Below are 20,149 nucleotides of genomic sequence, written 5' to 3'. Positions count from 1 at the left end.
AATGTGACCTCATCTTAACTAGTTACATCTGCAATGACCTTATTTCCAAGTAAAGTCACATTCTGAGGTAATGGGGTCAGGACGTCAATAACGTTTTCAGGGCTCACAGTTCAACCCATAACCACGCCCTGTGCCATTTCCCCGACCCACGGATCCTGTCATTAGCTTCATACACCAACACAGCCTCTGCCGTGGACTCCCCAGCTTAGAGGAGGCACGGAGGGGTGACTGAAATTAGCCCAGCTGGAGGAGACTTGCCCTACAGAAAGAATTTCCAGCTTTCTCTAGAGCCCGTGATGAGTCTTCCTTTTGATTACGTCTGCCGTCGTTTTAAAGGTGGAAAAACTTACGTCTGTATTTGGTCTGTTGGCAAAGCTCCTTTGGGGCTTCTGCGGCTAAATCTGGCATGTTAACGCGGCACCATCGCTCCTACAGATTTTAGCAGTGGGTCTCCCCAGGGCCACTGCCTGGAAGACCCTGCAAGGCTCAGAGCTGCGGGTGACATGTGGAGCTGGCGGTGACATCGTGAGTACCCACAACACTCCCCAACCCCCGCCCCCTCAAGGGAATAGTCATTTTTTCCTCAGTTGACAGCAAGCCCTTTTCTCTGCCTTCAGGGGTATTAGTTGAGAGTGAGTATTTTGATGGGAAGAACCTCAGAAATCCTGGCCCAGCACAAGCCCTGGTAGCAGAGGTTAGGGAGCCCCCCGCCCTTACACTTTCAGAGAGCAGCTCTGGTTTTTGTTTTTTTGGTTTTTGGTTTTTGGTTTTTTTTTTTTTTTTTTTTTTCAGAGCATTTATTTTGCAGTGTGAGACACTCCGCTGAAGCAAGAAAGATCCGGTCATTCCTTTCCCTTCCTTCCCAGCCCCACTGCAGCCTCACCTCTAGCCCCTTGTTGGCATTCAGAGCCAGCTCTGGGCTATATCTACCAAGATCAGCCAACAGAGAGAAAGTTCGCAGTTGTCACCTTCCCGGCTAGTTCCTGAACCATATTGCCTCCCTGAAATTCCATATAATGAATGGGTCTGATGGGACAATAGTAGCCACATCCTGTATCCATAGACGACCCAAAATGACAGTGGCTTAAATATATAACGGTTTGTGTCTTTTTAAAAGAAATCAGGAGGCAGCCAAGCCAGAGCTAGAATGATGGCTCATTGGGGGAGCACCTTCTGTTTGACTGCTCTGCAGCACGTTTACAGCCTCAGAACCACCTCCAGGTACAACACGGCTGCTGGAGCACGGAGCTCCCACCACCAGGGCCAGGAGGAAGGATGAAAGGGATGCAGCTCTCAGCTGAGTTGTTTCCCTTCAAGGAGCCTTCTTAGAAGTGCCATACGTCATTCTGTTTCTATCTTATGACCAGCCAGAATCCCTTTGGTGTTTGCAGTGGAATTGCATTGATTTTATAAAGTGAATGTGAGAAATGTTAGCACCTTTACATTCCGACTTTTAGAACATTGTTCCAATGTACTTACACTCTTGAGATTGGCTGTACTATTTCCATAGATCAAACAGGACACCTATCAAAGAAGTATAGTAAGAATGTCTGCTGCTCATTCTGGGTGCTACTGTAGCTTTCAGAGCACTTGGCAATGTATTATTTAGTTTGAGCCTTCTAACAACCCTATGCAATAGAATCATTAATCCTATTGACCTGATGAAAACAATTAAACCTCAGAGAAGTTCAGTAACTCACTCACAGTCACACCGCACATAAGCGGAAGTGGAGGATTTAACCAGTTTTCCAGTGCTCTCGCCACTGAATCACACCGTGTCCATCCCATCAATAGATGCTGAGATTTATCTTTTGTTTTCCTCCCACAGAATTTTCTAAAAGTATTATGCTTCCTCCAGGGGTGGGTGGAGATGTAGTCAACGATTTACTAGCTGGGTGAACCCTAAGGAAGAAAGCTCTGGAATTGTTGCAAGCAAAGTGAAATAATGTCTCTAGAGCATGATTTAGACAATGCCTAGTACATGTGAAAAGAAGTTATTGTCATCATTATAGACTTACAGCCCATCACTTGTATATCCTCAAAAAAAAAAGGTCATGGCCACATTTTGCTAGAACGTAGCACTCAGTAAACAAACAAACAACAAAAAAAAACACACTACTGCTCACGAAGTGGCCACGTTACCAAAGTGGATCCTGAACCACAGACAGGTCGTGGCTGCTCCAGCCCGTCCCCCTCGCTGCCCCTGTTTCTACTTTGGTGGAGGCCACGGCTGGGGCTCAGAGGCTGATGGCCTGTGGGCGTGCCCACACCGCCACTCCCCGGCTGCCTGACCTAGGGCAAGGTATTGAACCTCCCCTGTCTCGGTTTTCTCATCTGGAAGCAGTGATCTTGGTAATCATTCCTCTAGGAAATTGTGAGGATTCAAGGAATTTGCACGGGCTCCACATGTAGCATTACTCTGCACATAATAGGCACTGGCTGTTTGCTATATGTATCTTACATCTATAAGAATATATATATATATATATATATATATATATATATATAGTGCTTTCTGAGTCTTGCAGGTGTTGGCCACTTTATATGGCCTTAGGAAGAAGAGAAGTCTAAGAAGGATCGTTGACTGTTCTCTCTCTCTCTCTCTCCATCTCCCTTCCCCCCTCTCAGGGCGAGCTTTTCCTGAACGACCAAACATGCCGAATTGTGCAGCGAGAACTCTTGTTTGACCTGGGTGTGGCCTACGGCATTGACTGCCTCCTGATCGATTCCACCCTGGGGGGCCACTGTGACACTTTTGCCGCATACAATTTTTCGGTCAGTCCCCAAAACAGTACCATAATAGGAGAGTGTTGGGGTTCAGCCCTCACGACCCAGCATGGATTCTGCCTCGAAACCAGTGAAGGCTGGTCCTCAGGGAGCCCAGGACCCACGAGATCTGAGGGCCAGATGATGGTGCTCGTCAAACTCAGAACCCACAAGCATCTCCTTAGCCCTGCCCCAGCCTGGCACAGTCCATTTACCCACAGCCCCCCATCCATTCATCCCTTCACCATTAAGGAGGCAACTGTGTGCCCATGATCCTGCAACAAGCTCTTCCTTTTCAAAGCCCCCTCTCTGCTCAGTCACTCACCCATTCATTCAACAAACGTTTTTTGCTCTTCTGCCAGATGAGACCATATAAAATTGTCGTATTTGGCAGGGTATGAGTACAAAAATGGCAACTTCATAGGGTTCAACCTAGTATCATATGCCACCCACACCACCGTTGACTTATTCATTCGTTCATTTAACAACAGTGCTTGAATGTCTGCCCTGGGCCCTGCTGTGTGAGACGCTGTCACATTTCATACTCATTCATCTGTCCAGGATCGTGTGTAGAGCCAGCCATTTGGCTCAATGCTCATCTTACCCCTAAAGGAATCCAACAATACAAGTTGTTATCAGTAACTCTGTGATGGAGATTTGGAAACTGAGTCTCAAAGAGGGGAGGTGGCTTGCATGGCCAAGTCTATGACCAGCTGGCTTTGGTACCTGGCAACTTGTAAGGATTCGAGAAATATCCCAAGTTCTTGAGATACCAGGCAGCCAGAGTAGAAGGTGAAAACCCGGTTGTCCTTTCTGCTGTAGAAGTTGTGGCCTTCTTAACTTCCAAAGTATATTGGCACACGTTTTTGCCATTAATAGTTTCCATCACCAGTCCCCTGAAGGTCAAACAGCAGCGAGAATCGTGGTCTCTATTTTGTAGGTCAGAAACCTGAGGGTCAAAGAGGGTGACTCGCCAAAAGTATCATAGCTGGTTTATAGTGGAAGGGACACTTGCGTGCACATTTCCCACTGCCACTGGACCAGATGCCTGGAGGGCACTGCCCGCCCTGGCCCAGCTCTGTGTAGCAGGGAAGGTCTCACCTCAACCAACAAAAACCAAGGAGCTGAGGGCCAAGACAGACTTTCAGAATTCTCCATGGCAAAGTCGCAGTGTGCTTGCCTTTGTGTTCTTGATCGGAGCCAGAATCTTAGTCAAGATTAAGTTCTTTGTCAACTCACCAAGGCATTAACCAGGGGCATATCCTTGGGTTGCCTGATATTATTGATTTTTAAGCATTTCTTTTCTTGCATACTAGGGAGATTGTTGGAGCTGCGCCAATACCCCCAGCTGCCCGAAGTGGAGTAAATCAAAGGTAATTATGAATGCAGTGATAACGTTTGGAGCACGATGTTTGTTCCATTCTCATACCCGTGTTCTGGTAGGTGTGAGTGTGTGTGCACGGGTGTGCCTCTGCAGGTCTGTTGTATAACTGCAATTTGCATCATTCTTTTAACAACCAGGCATCCTTAGCCTCCTTGAACCCAGGCAAACTGTGAACCCAGTACCCACCTTCTAGGAACTATCTAGAAAAATCATGGGATTGTAGACTTAAAGGAGACTTCAAAGATAATGATAATTATATAAAGAATAGCTGCATTTTGTTGGCCGCTATCCCTGTCCCTGGCTGTGTGCTGGGCCCTTTCTTTATTACACGTTGCCCCCATTATAACTCTCATAGGAAGCTATTATTTCCTCCACTTATGAAAAAAAAATGTATCTCAGAGAGGGTAAGCAATTAGGCCAAGACCACAGAGCTAGTAAGGAGCAAAGCTAGAATTAGGGCCCAGAAAGCAACGTAAAAGTAATGGTTAAGTCAATGGAATGTGGAGTCCACGGCTCTTCGATCCAATTCCAGTGGGTAATCTTCGGCAAATTACATAATCTACATGGTTTTTCCTCCATAAAACGGAGCTAATAATCATTCTGTGTGTGGGTATTAGGAAAAGTACATTTTAAAATGTGCGTACAGAGCCTGGCACATAGTAAACACTCATTAAATATTGCTTTTTTTACTTATCCCTTAGCCAATTTCCCTCTACCCTACTAGTAAAACCTCTAGCAAAAACACGCCTGCCAAACCTTCCCTGCTGATGATTTGGGGGCCTTGCCACAGAACCCCACCCCCTCACGATGGAAAGCTCTCTCTCCCCCACTCCATTCCCAAAACACCGCACCCTTTGCAAAAACACTCAGAGTCAGCAAGTCCTTCCTTTTAAGACTGCGGAGAAATCTTTCTGTGAGCTCTAGCTCTGCCCCCTGCCCCATCCATCTGCCTAGCTACACCCCTAAGAAAAGCATTCCTTGTAAAGGGCTCCGAGCCATGGAGTCCCCTTTTGCAGTTTGGGCAGTACCCAGGATCCTCCACTGGGGGCGGACTAGAGCCAAAGAGCCCAAGTCCGGGCGGTGGAAGGCGGAGGGTTAGTGCGCTTTCTTCCTTTAGGGCGTGAAGGAGAAGTGTCGATACTACTCGGCTTTCAGCGGGTACCTGGAAGGCTGCCGGGAGCAGTGCACCATGGTGTTACGGCTCCCCAAGTGCTGCAAGGGCTACTTCGGGCGAGACTGTCAGGGTGAGGGCGCCTCTTACCACCTCGCGATTCTGAAAGGATTGTGCGATCACTGCGCAGTATTTGAAAGTACAGACGCCGTAGGGGGTGGGGGAGGGGGCGTCGGAGCGCGTTGCTCCCAGTAACTCCTCTAAAATCCGCAAGCCATCTTTCTGAAGAGCGGCGTAGCTTTCCTTCCACTTTTACCTTGTGTCATATTTTGTTTTTTCCAGAGCTGAGATTCTCCTGTGCGTTGATTGTCATCGTGTTGTGCTTTTTTGCTCTACGTGATAGCGTCAGACATTTCCCTTGGTGCTAGAAACATCGTATTTCGTTTCTGATGCTAGTCCAGGATGCTGATGAGCACATAAGTTTAAATGCATAGGATTCTACCTTGGCAGGGGGCTATGCTAATAGGTGTGGGGGCCGTTGTTTCCTGAAGCCTCCCCCCCATGGAACGTATGACATCACCTCCCTCTCTTACCTCCGTAGGAAAGGGCTCCTTGCCAAAGGACATTTGGGCCCATCCGGAAACGTCTGTGTATAGATAGAACGTCTGGCCAATGGTAACAAATGCCGTGGCACCTCCCATCGGCCGCACATTGTTTTAGTTGAGCACATTTATGGAGTGCTACTCCCATATATAACAACACATTTAAACCTGGCAACAACCTCTAAGAAGTAGATTCCATCGTTATCCCCATTTTACAGATGAGAAAATTGAAGCAGAGAAAGGATAAGCAGCAAGCCCAAGGTCCCACAGAGTGTCCCCAGAAGCCATGGTTTTAACCACCATGTGTACTCCCTTCATTGTGGTCCAGTCAAGAAAATGCTGGGCTGGGAGTACACACACACACCCAGTATCCACACTCTATCACTTACGTGTGCACAAAAATCAGTGCCATTCCTTACATTTGCTCAGTGCTTTCTGTTTTCAAAGTGCTCTCAGTTACAGTAACATTTTTTTAAAGATTTTATTAGAGAGAGCGAGCGCATGCGCACATGAGCAGGGGGGAGGGGAAAAGGAAAGGGAGAAGCAGACTCCCCGCTGAGCAGGGAGCCTGACGCAGGGCTTGATTCCAGGACCCTAGGATCATGACCTGAGCCGAAGGCCTACACTTAACGGACGGAGCCATTAGGACCCAGGCGCCCTACAGTAATGTGTTTGATCCTCAGTCACAATGCGGTCTAGGTCGCCATCACCATCATCATCATCCAGAGCTAAGAAAACTGAAGCTCAAACAAATTCAGCCCAGATCTACTCAAATCCAGGCCTCCTAGCCGCCAAATACAATGCAGGGTTCAGCATATTGCTCTGCCACAGTAGAATCCTATCAGATACATTTAAGTGCATGCTCCAGAGGCCACTGGCTTGCCCGAAGCATCTGATGACACTCTGTGGGTGTGTCCCCAGAGCCACGGTCTCTCTGGGCTGATGGAGATGAGCCCCACAGCTGAGGGCCGATCAACAGCACATTACAAAGGGGCTGAGCTGCTCTGGGTCTTGGGAGACTGTTGAGTCATTGTTGTCTCATCTCTTCCAGCCTGCCCTGGAGGAGCGGATACCCCCTGTAATAACCATGGTTTCTGCCTCGATCAGTACTTGGGCATAGGCGAGTGTAGATGCCACATGGGCTTCAACGGGACGGCGTGCGAGCTGTGCCTGCCGGGGAGATTCGGGCCTGACTGTCAGTGTACGTGTTTCCCACTCCCCCTGCTTTAGCTTGTCATTCAGCTGTGTGCTCCCTGTCCTCATCCATATCCCCTGCCTGACCCAGAAGCATCCCTCTTCCTCTCTCTCCTGTCCCCCCACCTCCCATCTGCCTGCCTTTACATGATTTTTCCCTCCCTGAATGTTTGCCAGTTGCCATCCACTGAGAGAGCCCATCTCTAGAAGTGAAATTCACATCCCCTGCAGCCATCAAGACAAGCTGTGGCTGAACAACACTCATTCAGTCATTCAACCAACATGCATTTAGAGTCCTTATCAATCTTGACAGCTCATGTTTACGCTAATGTTTACGGAGCACCTACTATGTGCCAGGCAGGTGTGTTTTATCATTTAATCCTCACAACTGCCCTTTGCGGGAGTACCGTTATTATCCCTACTTACCAGATGTGGAAACTGAGACACAAAGGGGCTAAGTGACTTGCTCAAAGGCCAGGAATAGTTCTAAGTTGTAGGGATACAGTGGTGTTGGGAGGGGCCAAATCCCAACTCTCAAGGAATATATGCTCAGAAACAAAGGTAGTTATAAAGGTATAAAGAAAAAGAAGCAGGTGAAGGGGATGGGGAAGGAAGGGAGGCACTGTTTTAGAAGACATCTCACACAGGGAATATTTGAGGTGAGACTGAAAAGAGGTGGGGACAGGCATGGGGATCTCCAATGGCAGCTCTGCCCAAACAAATTTTCAGTCATTGCTGGAAATGTTCTGTAACTCTACCATCAGGAATGGGAACCACTAGCTACCTGTAGCTATTGAGCACTCAAAATGTGTGACTAAGGAACTGATTTTTTTATTTTAATTAGTTTAAATTTACATAGCCACATGTAGCAAGGGTTTCTCTCCTGAGCAGTGCAGACTAGAGGAATGGTTTTCCTAGAAGAGAAATGAGCAAGTGCAAAGGTCCTGAGGCAGAAGTGGGCGTGGCATGCACTGGCGGCTGAGCAGAGTGGGCAAAGAAGAGGAAGAGAGGAAGGAAGTGAAATCTGAAGGCCACCAGGGGCCAGGTAACATAAGAGCTTCTTGGCCAGAGACAGCTCTTCATCTATTCTTAGTGTAATGGGCGGCCAGTGGAGGATTGTGAATGGGGGAGTGCGCTGAGCAGATTGGAAAGGATTGCTTCAGCTGCCCCAAGGAGAGTATACTGTAGGAGAACAAGAGCAGAAGCAGAGCCACCTTTGGGGAGCTGAATGCAACAATCTAGGTGAGAGCTGGTGATGCCTTGGGCCAGGGGTATAGTGCTCAAGGTGGCAAGAAGAGAAAGAATTGGTACGTATCTTGAAGATTTCACTGTTAAATAGATTTCTCTGTTAGGAGATCCCAGATAAGGTTCTCTCCCCCTTCTATTCTGTTACATACCCGATGACGCCCTCTACTTCTGTGTTTATAACACTCACCATGTTAATAATTACACGTTCAAAAGCCAGTTACTCCTAGACTGTAAGCCCCATGAGAGCAGGAACCTTATGTTTTATGTTTTTCACTGTAAGTTCATTGCCAAGTCACGTCCACCCCATGATAGCCACTGACTATGTTATTTTTGAAACGTTTGAATGAATGAATGAAACTGTGACATAAGCATGGTCCTCCCATGCTGACAGCACAGCCAACAGGTGGACAGTGAGCTGCCTGATTGGATTTCAATCCCTGATCACTGATTTCTGATCACCCTCCTATTTGCTTTACAGCCTGTGGCTGCTCAGCCCACGGACAGTGTGATGACGGCATCACGGGCTCTGGGCGGTGCTTCTGCGAAACGGGGTGGACAGGCCGCTTCTGCAACACTCAGACAGGTCCGTCCCGGGGGCGGTCAGCTGCCCACAGAACCGTGCCGCAGCGGAGCCTCCCAGAGCATCTAGCTGAGGCTGGGGGCTGTGCGACGCCTGAAAATACCAACAACACAGGCGTTTCCTTTTCCACAAGGAAAAGATGATTTGGAAATGTGGCCCCAGGCCTCAGGCGGTTTGCGGTCTTGAAGGAAAACTGGATGAAAAGATTTAACTCAAATCCATGAAACCAGCATGCCGTCCTGTGCCATCACGGAAGGACCCAGCTCAGGCAGACAAGGGTCCCTTGGGTTGGGCAGGAGGGGTCCCTTGGGATCGTGGTCCCGGGCCCAGACTTGTGCCGACACAGAGGCGGAGTGGTTTCATAGCAAATGCACAGTTCTCTGGAGTCCGGGATCTGACCCCTGGTTCTGCTAGTTACTAGACGAATGGCCCGAGGGAACCTACCTGGTCCGGGCCCCGGGGCACTCATCTGCAAAAGGAAGTGCCTGTTGCACCCTTTGCAGGGGAGAAGCTGTGAGGGTCAGAGATGGTGGTTGTGAAGAGCCTAGTACGTGCGGCCCTAACAAGAGCTGCCATTGCCATTGTCAGTCATGATCCTTATCATCACAATCTAGATCCTTCCTGAGCAGCCAGTTTTCTGAGGTCTCCCGTACACCCTGAATCCTGAGGTCTGGTGGAAGGTCCGAGATGTGAAGGCTGAATTTTCCACTGCGAACCACTGGGGGCAGGAGGGAATGACTAAGTTCTTCCTGTGGGCTTAAGCAGCCTGAGATTCCAGAACCCCTGAGCTTCAGTTCCCACACTTCCCCTCCTCCCCTGACCACCCCATGGCTCCAAGCTGCCTGTTGACATGGCCGCCCCATTCACTCACCAGAGCTCCAGACTTCTCCCAAGCTGAGCGGTGCCCTCCGAAGCCCATGGAATTTCTCCTCCAATTCAGCCATCTCCTTCTGGGACCCCATGCCCACAGGGCCAAAGAGCTAATCTGCCAAACGTATCCTTGTTGAGGGATAAGGCTTTAACAGGTTGCCCATAAAGATGACATACTATAGTTTAATCCGAATAACATTCCAGGTTAATGTGTTAATGTTACAGGGTAATTCTGGAATCTCTGACTCTCCAGGCTGGGAGGAACCTTAGCAAATCACCCTAATCTCCTGCTGGAAGGGGACACTTATGAAACACAGGGACAGGCCAGACAGGGTGTCTCGGTGCGTCCCGAGTCCTCACACCACAGGGAGAGCATGAACAGTGACCCCTTTGTTTGCAGCCTTGGCCCCCGTGTGCACGCCTTCTTGTTCCGCTCACGCCACCTGTAAGGAGAACAACACGTGTGAGTGTAACCTGAATTATGAAGGGGACGGAATCACGTGCACTGGTAGGTCCCGTCGGTGCGTGTGTAAAATAGGGCAGGGCGGGAGCAGAGCGGGACTTGGTCAGAGTGCCTGGACTTCCTCCTGACCCTTCCACTCCTGCCTGGGCCATTTTCCCAATACCTAGCCTCTCTGTGATTCAGTTTCCTTAGTGGGTTTGCTCATGCTTGACCCGCACACCTCCCAGGTCATTGTTCTGAAATCGCTTTGCACACTCAAAGTGATGCACTTTATTATATAGTGTTTTTGTAACTCTACAGGTTATCCAGCCTCACTTCAAAAAATTTTTTCAGGAAATACATTACAGTACTAAGAAAACAACAGTTACTCTCATCAGTTGGTGAGAATCACTTTGACCATTGCCATGTCTGTATTTAGTAGTTAAAAGATAGGTTCAGCCATGCAGAGGCCCAAAGGGACAGTGGCATAAACAAGGCAAATGTTTAGATGTTTGTTTTTATCTCATAGAGTAGTTTGAATGGAGGCATCCAAAGCTAACATAGCCCTGAAAGGACATCTGGGAGCCCAGACTCCTTCTATCTTGTTGCTCTGCCATCACTCACTAACCTGGCCTGAGATGGTCATCGGCACATCCCAGGCAGCAGGATGGGGGAGGCGAGGAAGGAGGCAAACCTCCTTCCCTTTAAGGATGCACCTAGAAGTAGTTTAAAGATGTTGTCTGTCTCCATGGCATCGGCTAGAGTCTCATCATCTGTCATACCTAGTTGCAAGGAGTCTGGGAAATGTAGTCTTCATTTAGGCAACCATGAGCCCAGCTAAAAATCTCTTGCTATAGAAAAAGGAAACAAAAGATATTGGGAGAAACCTACCAGCCTATGCCACGTGTTCTTTCTAACTTGTTTCATGAATAAATGTGCAAATAAAGATACATAGTTTCTTTACAGAAATGAGATCTGCTGTACCTGCTGTTTTGTAATCTGCTACAAGACAGTCCGGAAGTAGGTCACTGAGCAACAAGGGCAGCAGGGACCCAGGTCCTGTCTTTCCACGCTACGATCCTTAGGATGAGGCCTTTTGTCCTCGTGTTTGTTCTCTCAGAGCCTCAAGCGGCTGCCATGACTCCAGGCAAAAGCCAGGCAGGAGAAATCAGATGGCTTTCCAGCTGCTCCGGAGGCTGGAACTAATCTAATAGTGGGTTGAAATTCAGGAGATCGTGAAAACAAAGGTCCTAAGGGGTAGCACAACACAGTGGGGAAAGCATGGGCTTTGGGGGTCAAAACAAGCTGGGTTTAAATCCCAGCGCCACCACGCGATCGCCATTTTGCCTTTGTCAGGTCAGTTACACTCTCTGGGTTTCAGTTTGTTCATCTGTAGAATGGGGGTAATGATGCCCATCTCATGAAGTGCTCAAGAATACACTAACTCTACACACACGCACACACGCAAGCGCACACACGCGCGCACACACACACACACGCACACACGCACCTGTCCTAACATTAAAAACCCAAACTCGTTCAGAGAACTACTACCAAAGTGGAACCAAGGTATGTGACAAAGGGGCTCAGAGGTGCACAGAAGTCACCAGGCCTGGTCTCGGAGGATATCAGCCACGGGATTCTAGTGATCACAAAGGCCAGCACAGGGGCCCTAAGAAATGGGGAGAGATGACTCCAACATGCTGGGGCCCATTTCCTTCCCGACACCACTGATTCCAGGGTGACCCGTACCCCCACCTGAAGCCCACATTCCACAGACAGTGGTTCAATGAGGCCTCTCCCCTCTGCTCGTGCAGTTGTGGATTTCTGCAAACAGAACAACGGGGGCTGTGCGAAGGTGGCCAGGTGTTCCCAGAAGGGCACAAAGGTGTCCTGCAGCTGTCTGAAGGGCTACAAGGGGGACGGCCGCAGCTGCACAGAGATAGACCCCTGCGCTGATGGCCTCAACGGTGGGTGTCATGAGCACGCCACCTGCAAGATGACCGGCCCGGTGAGTCTCTCCTCCCCCTGGGGAACTTGGGAGCACTTCCCTGCCTTGCTCAGCCTCGCTTCACTCTGCTTACCGTTTGGCCTCCTCCTCAGCTTCCTTCCCACCGGGCTCTACGTCTCGTTAAGTCTGCAGATGAAATGTCAAGTGGCATCCTAAGCAGAAAAAGGACATGAGGGGGAAGACTGGTGAAATCCACATAAAGTCTGTTGTTTAGTTAATAGTAATGTGTCACCATTAATTTCTAAGTTTTGATCAAGGTACTATGATTAGGTAACAGGGGAATCTGGCGAAGCGTATATGGCAACTCTTTCTGCTATCTTGACAACTCTTCTCAAAATCTAGAATTATCCAAAGTAAAAAGTTTATTTAAAAATGTCAGCAAGAAGTGGGGGAAAATGCAGGTTTGGGCACCCACTCGAGTCTTTTTAGAATGGGACCAGTGCCCTGGTGTCCGGTTTATCTGTTGGGAAGAGAAGATGGTAGGAGATAATGTCCATCACGGTCGTAAGTGTGAACTTAGAGGCACTCTCTGAGTCTTAGCTCCGGCACTTAGATTCCGTGGCCTGCGGCTGGCTAGTTCATTTCTCCGAGTCTCCGCTTCCTCCTTTGCCAGGTGAGCCTAATAATAAGGCAGCCTTCATAGAACTGTTGTGGGGATTAAGTGAGATCATTCATTGATTCGGCAAGTGGTCACCAGTCACCTGCTGTGTGCTGTTGTCAGGGCCAGGGATGTAGCAATGAAACATGTGGGGGGAGGGGGCAATGCTCCGTGCAGAAACAGGTGCACGAGATACCTTCAGAAAGCACCAAGAACATGAATTGGGCCAGTGTGATAGAAAGGGACGGGGAAAACTGCTTTGTTTAACTGGTCAGGGACACTGTCTCTGAGGAAGTGCCATTTGAGCTGAGATGACATTTCGTCATGAGCCTGTGCAAACATGAGACGTGGCAGTGACTTAATTGCCACTATTTACAGGCGAGGCATTTTCCTGGTGCTTCTGAGCATCTCCTGTGCTGGATGGGGGCCCACAGAGCACATAGGGGTCCCGGGATCCTAGAAAAGGGGCTTCTCATCTTCTCTGCTCTCCCCACAGGGCAAGCACAAGTGTGAATGTAAAAGTCACTATGTGGGAGACGGGTTGGACTGTGAGCCGGAGCGGCTGCCTGTTGACCGCTGTTTGCAGGACAACGGACAGTGCCACGCCGATGCCGAGTGTGCCGACCTCCACTTCCAGGGTCAGTGCGGCTGGGGCTGCCCCAAAGCGCCCGGGCCTTCAGGCTTGGGGAGGGATTTGTGCAAGAGCAAAGGGGAACAGAATTAAAAGCCAGGCCAAACGGCACGTGCGTTGGCCAGGACCCAGTGCCCAGGAGGTAGCAGGCTTCAACAGCAGAGGAGTGGAATCACTCGCATCTGGCCCCGGAGCCTTAGAGCCAGGAGGGAGCGCAAAGGTCATCCATCGTGAATGTTCCTGCTACATGCTTTCCCCAAGTTGCTTAGCAACCATTGATTGGCATTGAATCTAAGGGGCATAGTTTGGGGTTTAAATAACAGAGAGCAAGCGCCTGCCCCGTGTAGATGCAACTTCTTAGCAGGCTTGTTGCTAACACACGTTGATCGGCATGGATGGCATTCTCTTCCAAGGCTGATCCGAACGGCTTATAATAAACCCCCAGGTGTAACAAAACTAGGAATCACAACACACAACAACCTAGAAAGCCGAATGGGAAGTGCAGAGGTGCAGGTGACAGGGCATCCTGAAACCTCACGGAGGAAATCCATAACAGACCCTGAAACGTAATTCTGAGCCAGGGCAGGGGGGGACTGCCGTGGTTCAGAAAGCGACTCAGCGCATCACGTATCGTGGCCAATCAGGATTTATTGGCTGCCTCTGACTGGGATGGGGTTGTGTTACAGACATGGCAATCCTAGTGAGGCAGTTTTTACATATCTCAATAATAACTACCGTGTTAACACCTGTTACGTACCATCTTCATCCGTTCGGACTGCTTCCATCGACTGGGTGGCTTAAAAACCGCAGAAATGTGTTTCTCACCATCCTGGAGTCTGGAAGCCCAAGATCAGGGTGCCGGCACGGTCAGGTTCTAGGGAGGGCTCTCTTCCATGCTCAGACTGCTGTCTTCTTGTGTCCTCACACGGCAGAAGGAGTGAGGAAGCTCTCTGGGCCCCTTTTATCAGTATGTGACTCTTGATCTCAGGGTTGTGAGTTTGAGCCCCATGGTAGGTGTAGAGATTACTTTAAAAAAATACACACACACACACACACACACCAACCCCATGCAAGAGGGCTTTCCCCTCAGGACCTAAATTACCTCCCAATGGCCCCACTTCCTAATACCAGTACGTTGGGAGTTAACATTTCAACCTATGAATCTGGGGGGACACAAACATGCGGTCCATAACATGGACCAAATGCTAAGACACCTCAAATCCCTTTTGGGGATGAGATAGAAGAAGTGTGAGCAAGGAAGAGACACAGGATATCTGACATTGTCTCCTTGCAAGGGGGTTTCCAGTGTAGCTGAAGAATTTTTTTTAATTGCTAAGACAAGGAAAGGCAAGTCACAAAACAGAAGATAGCAGTTTTTCTCATGCTGATGGTTCAGCTGAAATGAGAGGAAGAATAGAAAACAACTGAAAGCAGGGACTCCAGAAGATGTGTGTAGTCCACATTCCACCAGCAGCTGGAAACAACCCCAGTGTCCACCGACAAACGAATGGATAAACACACTGTGGCCTATCCATGTGGTGGGATATTCTCTGGTTCCGAAAATGCAAGGAAACTCTGGCATGTGCTGTAACATGAATGAAACTTGAAAACATGCCACAAGAAATAAACCAGACACCACAGGACAAATATTGTGGACATATACAAGGGATCTATAACAGGCAAATTCATAGAGACAGAAAGTAGAATAGAGGTTACCAGGGGCTGCGGGGAGGAGGAGGGAGAGGCACAATTTGATGGGGACCACGTTTCTGTTTGGAATGACGGAAATATTCTGGAAATGGATAGTGGTGATGGTTGCATAACATTGCAAATCTACTTAATACCACTGAATTGCACCCTTCAGATGGTCAAAAAAGTAAATTGTATATTATGTATATTTACGACCATAAAAAATTTTTTTAAAGAAGAGTCAGAGATGGAAAAAGTCTTTAAGTAAGATGAGAGAGGGAATCGTCGGAGAAGCTAAATAGAGGCCTGGGGCTCCAGTGGAGATTCAAAAGATGTCAAGGCAATGACCTCAAGGTGACAGGGTCTCCACTAGGAAGAAGGGTGAGCCCAGGGCACCCCTATGGGCATAGAGGGAGAGGACAAGTAAATCACGTAAGGTTTCCATCTCAAGAGAGCAATGCCAGTGGTGGTTGGGTTAAAGCAGATGGGAGGGAACATGGCACAACGTTTGAAAGGTTGGTTGGGACATTCTATGTTCAAGGTGGGGCTACCCAGCAGAGGGATTCTATAGGCAGGTGCTATTTAGGATGGGGGCCGAAATGAGCCGCTGGGACCAGGGACGTCATTTGCCTCAAAGAGTGTGAAGTCAAGAAAGTGCTTGGCTTTTTTCTTTAAGGCATGGTCCACTCGGCCGGTCCTTTCTGTTCCCACAGTTGACTCACAGGTGGAAATCTATTTGGTTCTTCTTTGCTGAGGGGCTTTTCTCTTCTGCTGTCTCATGAACGCCAAGAAAGTGTTGGTAGTGTTACTAAGTGACTGGGCCTCATATCGGACCCACCTTCTGTTGAAGCTGTGTGGTTACCCTTAGTGAGACAGGATGGCATCGGGATAAGACCGCAGCGTTCCCTGTGGGCACAGTTCCAGAGCCATCCCACACTCAGGAGGAACTGTCTACCTTTCCAGTTGAGAGGAGGGCAAACCGTGCAGCCTTCGTGGCAACCCATTTGACAATGTGTGCTGAGAGCCTTAAAATAATTCACGCTGAGACTCGGTAGCTCCATTTCAAGGAACCCATCCCGTAGACACACAGTCTAAGAAGGGAATAAAGATAAACAGCATTACTTCGCATCATAAATGATAACTAACACATACCTAACGGCAAAGGATGATCAAATGTACTGTTACATATCCACTCAAATGCACTATGAAGAACCGTGTTGCCTTAGCAAGAAGACAAGGAAAAACATCTATCCGTCCTTCCCCAAACTGTTATGCTGGTGTTTGCATTTCAGATAGAGCCGACAGGATCCTACGACCTGTGGAATGTTCCACTGGACGACGGTTAAAGAAAGATCTTGAACTTAGCTCTTTTCTTGGTGTAGAAAGTGACCTTTTAGTGGCATTTGGTAATGAACTTGACAAGGGAAAAATAAGACTTGGTTCTTGAACTATTTCTGGTCTCCGCATTCAGTTGTCTGGCTAAAAAAGATTTTGGCCAGGAAAAAGTGCTAAATCAGTATCTTAGGGGAGAAATGGCTAGAAAACTTTTTTAAGGGCATAGTGGTGATCAGAAAACAGAGAGTCCTTGGCAAAAACTCTTTTTAAAGTATTTTCCCATAGCTGTAAAGTTCACAAAAATTATTCAATTATAAGTAGTGAGGGCGAAATCCTGTTGCCAGAGAAAATTTGTAATATGGGAGAATAATCATGATTTAATGTTAAGTTTAAAAAAAAGATTTCTAAAAACTCTATATGCAGCATGCTGCCACAGTTGTAAGGTATATGACATGTAAAGGAAGAGGTAAAAAGCCTAGAAGAGTATAAAATTATAGCAAAATAAAAAGTTACCCAAAAAGGAAGTAAAAATTCTTTAGGGGAAGTACGCCAAAACATTAGCCCTGGAGTAATGATTCTTTCCAGGGAGTAAGATTATAGGTGATTTTTCTTTCTTTTCTTACTTTGATGGATTGCCCAAATTTCTACAATAACAAGTGCTGTTTTTAATAATGCGAAAAGAAATCAGTATTTTAAATGATGTGCTTCGACAGACCTCGAAGGCAAGTGGCTCTCCGAGGCACCCGGGATACAGCTTGCCTTCTGCTCGGCCAGTCCTTTCCCGGGAGCCCTGCCAACCAAGCGGGCTGACCTGACAATTCCTCTTCTCTTCCCTTCTAGATACAACCCTCGGAGTATTCCACCTCCGCTCCCCGCTGGGCCAGTACAAGCTGACCTTTGACAAAGCCAGAGAGGCCTGTGCCAACGAGGCCGCAAGCATGGCAACCTACAACCAGCTCTCCTACGCCCAGAAGGTGGTCCCCAGTTAGTCGGCACCATGCAGGCAGGGTCTTCTTAACGCAAGGGAGGCATGGGCTGTGGCCTTCTTGGAGGGGAAGGCAGGGTGCTCCTGGAGCAGTGGTAGCAATTCGTCACAGCCATCGGGCATGGACCGTGTGTCAGGCACCGTGCACGTGCTTTGTTGACAACCCTGTCCATCCTTACAGCGTCACCGGAAGTAGGTGTCACTATTCCCATTTTACAGACAGGGCAACTGAGACTCTGAAAGGTTAAGCAGTGTGCCCAATGTCACCCAGACAAGAGGTGGCAGATCCAGTATTCAACTGTAGCCCTTACTCCAAAAGTCTGCTCTCTACCATGACACTCGACTGCCGAGGCAGAAGCACAGACTGGGAGGGCATGTGTCACAGAAAGAGGTCCACCACCATAGGCCTAGGATCTCCCTGAACCCACAAAACAGTCGAGTTTCTCTGAGATGTCTGGAGGGGCTGTGAAGGTCACAAATGGGGATTTCCCCAGCTCTCAGCTGCAACCAGGTAGGAGATGAGCTCTAGCGAAGGCCAGTCTCCTGGCCTGGGCAACCAGAAGGCCTGCCTGTTTGGAAAGGCCAGCACCTTGGAGTTACTGGCTAGTGATTGCTCAGTGGGCATAGAGGAGGAGACTGCCTACACGGTATGATTCTAAGGCCGCTCCTCCAGCCTCCCTCACCATCCAGCCTCTGCCCTTCCTTCAGACCTGGCATTTCTTTACCAGGGAACAAAACCTCGGAGGCCAGGAGCTGGCATATTGGAGGGTCTGAGTTTTTACTCTCCTGCTTGCCGATTTTGTGGCCTTCATCAAGCCATGGGAACCTCTGTCCTACTTGGCATGTTTCTATAGGACTAAAGGTAATAGGGCACAGGGACTGGTACACTCAGTTTTTCACATTAAGAGCTCTGGAAGAGACTGCTCAGGTCTGAATCTCAGCTTAACTACTTGCTGGCTGTATGACTTTGAGCAAGTTACTTAACTCCTCTTTGCCTCAGTTTTGTCGATTATATGATAGGGATTTTTTTTTTTAAGTTTATATCTTATAGGGTTGTGTAAGGGTTAAAAGTGCTGACACAGGGAAAGCCCTTACAACAGAACCTGGCCCACAGTAAGCACTCAATAAGTATTGCAATGATGAGGATGATGGCGATGATGATGGTGACAATGATGGTGATGGTGATGGTGATGATAATGATGATGACGGTGATGATCACAGATGATGGTGATGGTGATAGTAATGATGGTGATGATGACGGTGATGGTGATGGTGATAGTGATGATCATGGTGATATGATGATGGTGATGACAGTGATGGTGATGGTGGTAGTGATGATGGTGATGGTGAGGACAGTGATGATGTCATATGATGATCATGGTGGTGATGATGATGATGGTGATGGTGATGACAGTGTTGGTGATGATCATGGTGATAATGATGGTGATGGTGAGGACAGTGATGGCGATGATAGCAATGATCATGGTGATGATGGTGATGGTGATGATGATGGCGATAATGATGGTGATGATCCATTAGCATTCTATCAGTGCATAAGCAGAAGAATTTGCACCCGGGTGTCGATGGCTGAGAGTAAACTTAATTCAAGAACAGACAGAAGAGAAATGAGTGTGAAGGACTTGAGCACCTACAAGAAACAAAGGGTACCACTTTCATCTGTTCAGTGAATCAATCAAGAAAAATTTAATCAACAGCCACTATGTTCCAGGCACAGGGGCACAGTAGGCAAAATGAGCCATAACCCTGACCCCACGGGGTTTACAGTCCGGTGGGAAAGTCAGACGTGAACTAAAGGAGCTCACACCAAATATGAAACCGTAGCTGATCCATGGCCATGTCCATGTCCCTACAGGCCAAGTACCACCTCTGTTCAGCAGGCTGGCTGGAGAGTGGGCGGGTAGCCTACCCCACTGCCTACGCCTCCCAGAACTGTGGCTCCGGCGTTGTTGGGATAATAGACTACGGACAAAGAAACAACAAGAGTGAAATGTGGGATGTCTTCTGCTATCGGATTAAAGGTAACCACCCCAGCCACGCTCCACATCCCAGGCCACGCAGCTGCTGAACAACCCTCAGCCTGGCCAGCCAAGCTCCAAGGGTGAGCTGGAGCAGCCCAGGCCTTCCCTCACCGGAGTGGGGCCCGGTGTGCCCCTGTCTTCCAGATGTGAACTGCACCTGCAAGGCGGGCTACGTGGGAGACGGCTTCTCGTGCAGCGGCAATCTGTTGCAGGTCCTGATGTCTGTCCCCTCGCTGACAAACTTCCTCACGGTATGTACCCTGTACCTCGTCGGCTTGGTTTGGCCTCAGGGGAGGAGCGCTTGCCTCAAAGCCGTTATTCCAGAGGCGAGCCCTTGAAAGAAGCCCTGGGTTAAGAGCGTGGGCGGCAGACCACACTGCCTGAATTGGAAGCTTGGGTTTACCGCTCGTCCCACCACGTTTGACAAGTTACTTCCCTCTCTGGGCCTCAGCTTCCCCGGTGAAAAGGAGAGGATGCTAGCCCCGGGCTCCTGGCGTCACTGTGATCATGAAATGTGCTGGTACTGGTAAAGCGCTCAGACCCGTGGCCCGCATGCCGAAACGGCCACACTGGGGCTAGCGAGTGTTAGCGTCTCTTTTTCCATCTAGAGCAGCTTGAAAGGCTGATCTGCAGCAAGAAGACACTCTTTGGTCTTCTCAGACCG

General features: G+C 48.7%; 2 protein-coding genes and 1 long non-coding RNA gene across 4 annotated transcripts in view; 1 reads left to right on the top strand and 2 right to left on the bottom strand.

Annotated features, from left to right (window-relative positions):
- Positions 1–20,149, top strand: part of STAB2 (stabilin 2) — a 144,793-nt gene that overhangs the window by 114,700 nt on the left and 9,944 nt on the right. Inside the window, exons 52-63 of the mRNA XM_045779460.2 lie at positions 436–525; positions 2,629–2,775; positions 4,083–4,139; positions 5,268–5,394; positions 6,915–7,064; positions 8,784–8,888; positions 10,156–10,263; positions 12,015–12,208; positions 13,303–13,444; positions 17,302–17,435; positions 19,320–19,485; positions 19,630–19,736. Of these exons, the coding sequence (XP_045635416.2) occupies positions 436–525; positions 2,629–2,775; positions 4,083–4,139; positions 5,268–5,394; positions 6,915–7,064; positions 8,784–8,888; positions 10,156–10,263; positions 12,015–12,208; positions 13,303–13,444; positions 17,302–17,435; positions 19,320–19,485; positions 19,630–19,736 (1,527 nt within the window). The remainder of the gene's footprint in view (positions 1–435; positions 526–2,628; positions 2,776–4,082; positions 4,140–5,267; positions 5,395–6,914; positions 7,065–8,783; positions 8,889–10,155; positions 10,264–12,014; positions 12,209–13,302; positions 13,445–17,301; positions 17,436–19,319; positions 19,486–19,629; positions 19,737–20,149) is intronic.
- On the bottom strand, positions 10,078–14,585 carry LOC148108636 (uncharacterized). Its single transcript, XR_015727115.1, has 4 exons — positions 14,195–14,585; positions 12,282–12,360; positions 11,182–11,404; positions 10,078–10,198 (listed from the first exon to the last, which is right to left on the bottom strand). It is a non-coding gene; the product is annotated as an uncharacterized LOC148108636 (long non-coding RNA).
- The window catches only part of NT5DC3 (5'-nucleotidase domain containing 3), a 74,843-nt gene continuing 70,288 nt past the window's right edge, over positions 15,595–20,149 (bottom strand). The window contains exon 18 of one of the 2 annotated variants that reach the window (XM_087868803.1): positions 15,595–16,217. In XM_087868803.1, coding sequence (XP_087724929.1) covers positions 15,903–16,217 — 315 coding nt within the window. In that variant the 3' untranslated portion in view covers positions 15,595–15,902. The remainder of the gene's footprint in view (positions 16,218–20,149) is intronic. The other variant, XM_087868804.1, reaches the window with a different exon arrangement.

The sequence above is a fragment of the Ursus americanus genome, chromosome 17 (genome assembly GCF_024610735.1).
Source record: "Ursus americanus isolate L20-20 chromosome 17, mUrsAme1.1.p, whole genome shotgun sequence".
Lineage (NCBI taxonomy): Eukaryota > Metazoa > Chordata > Mammalia > Carnivora > Ursidae > Ursus > Ursus americanus.
This window is presented reverse-complemented; position numbering and strand designations above follow the sequence as displayed.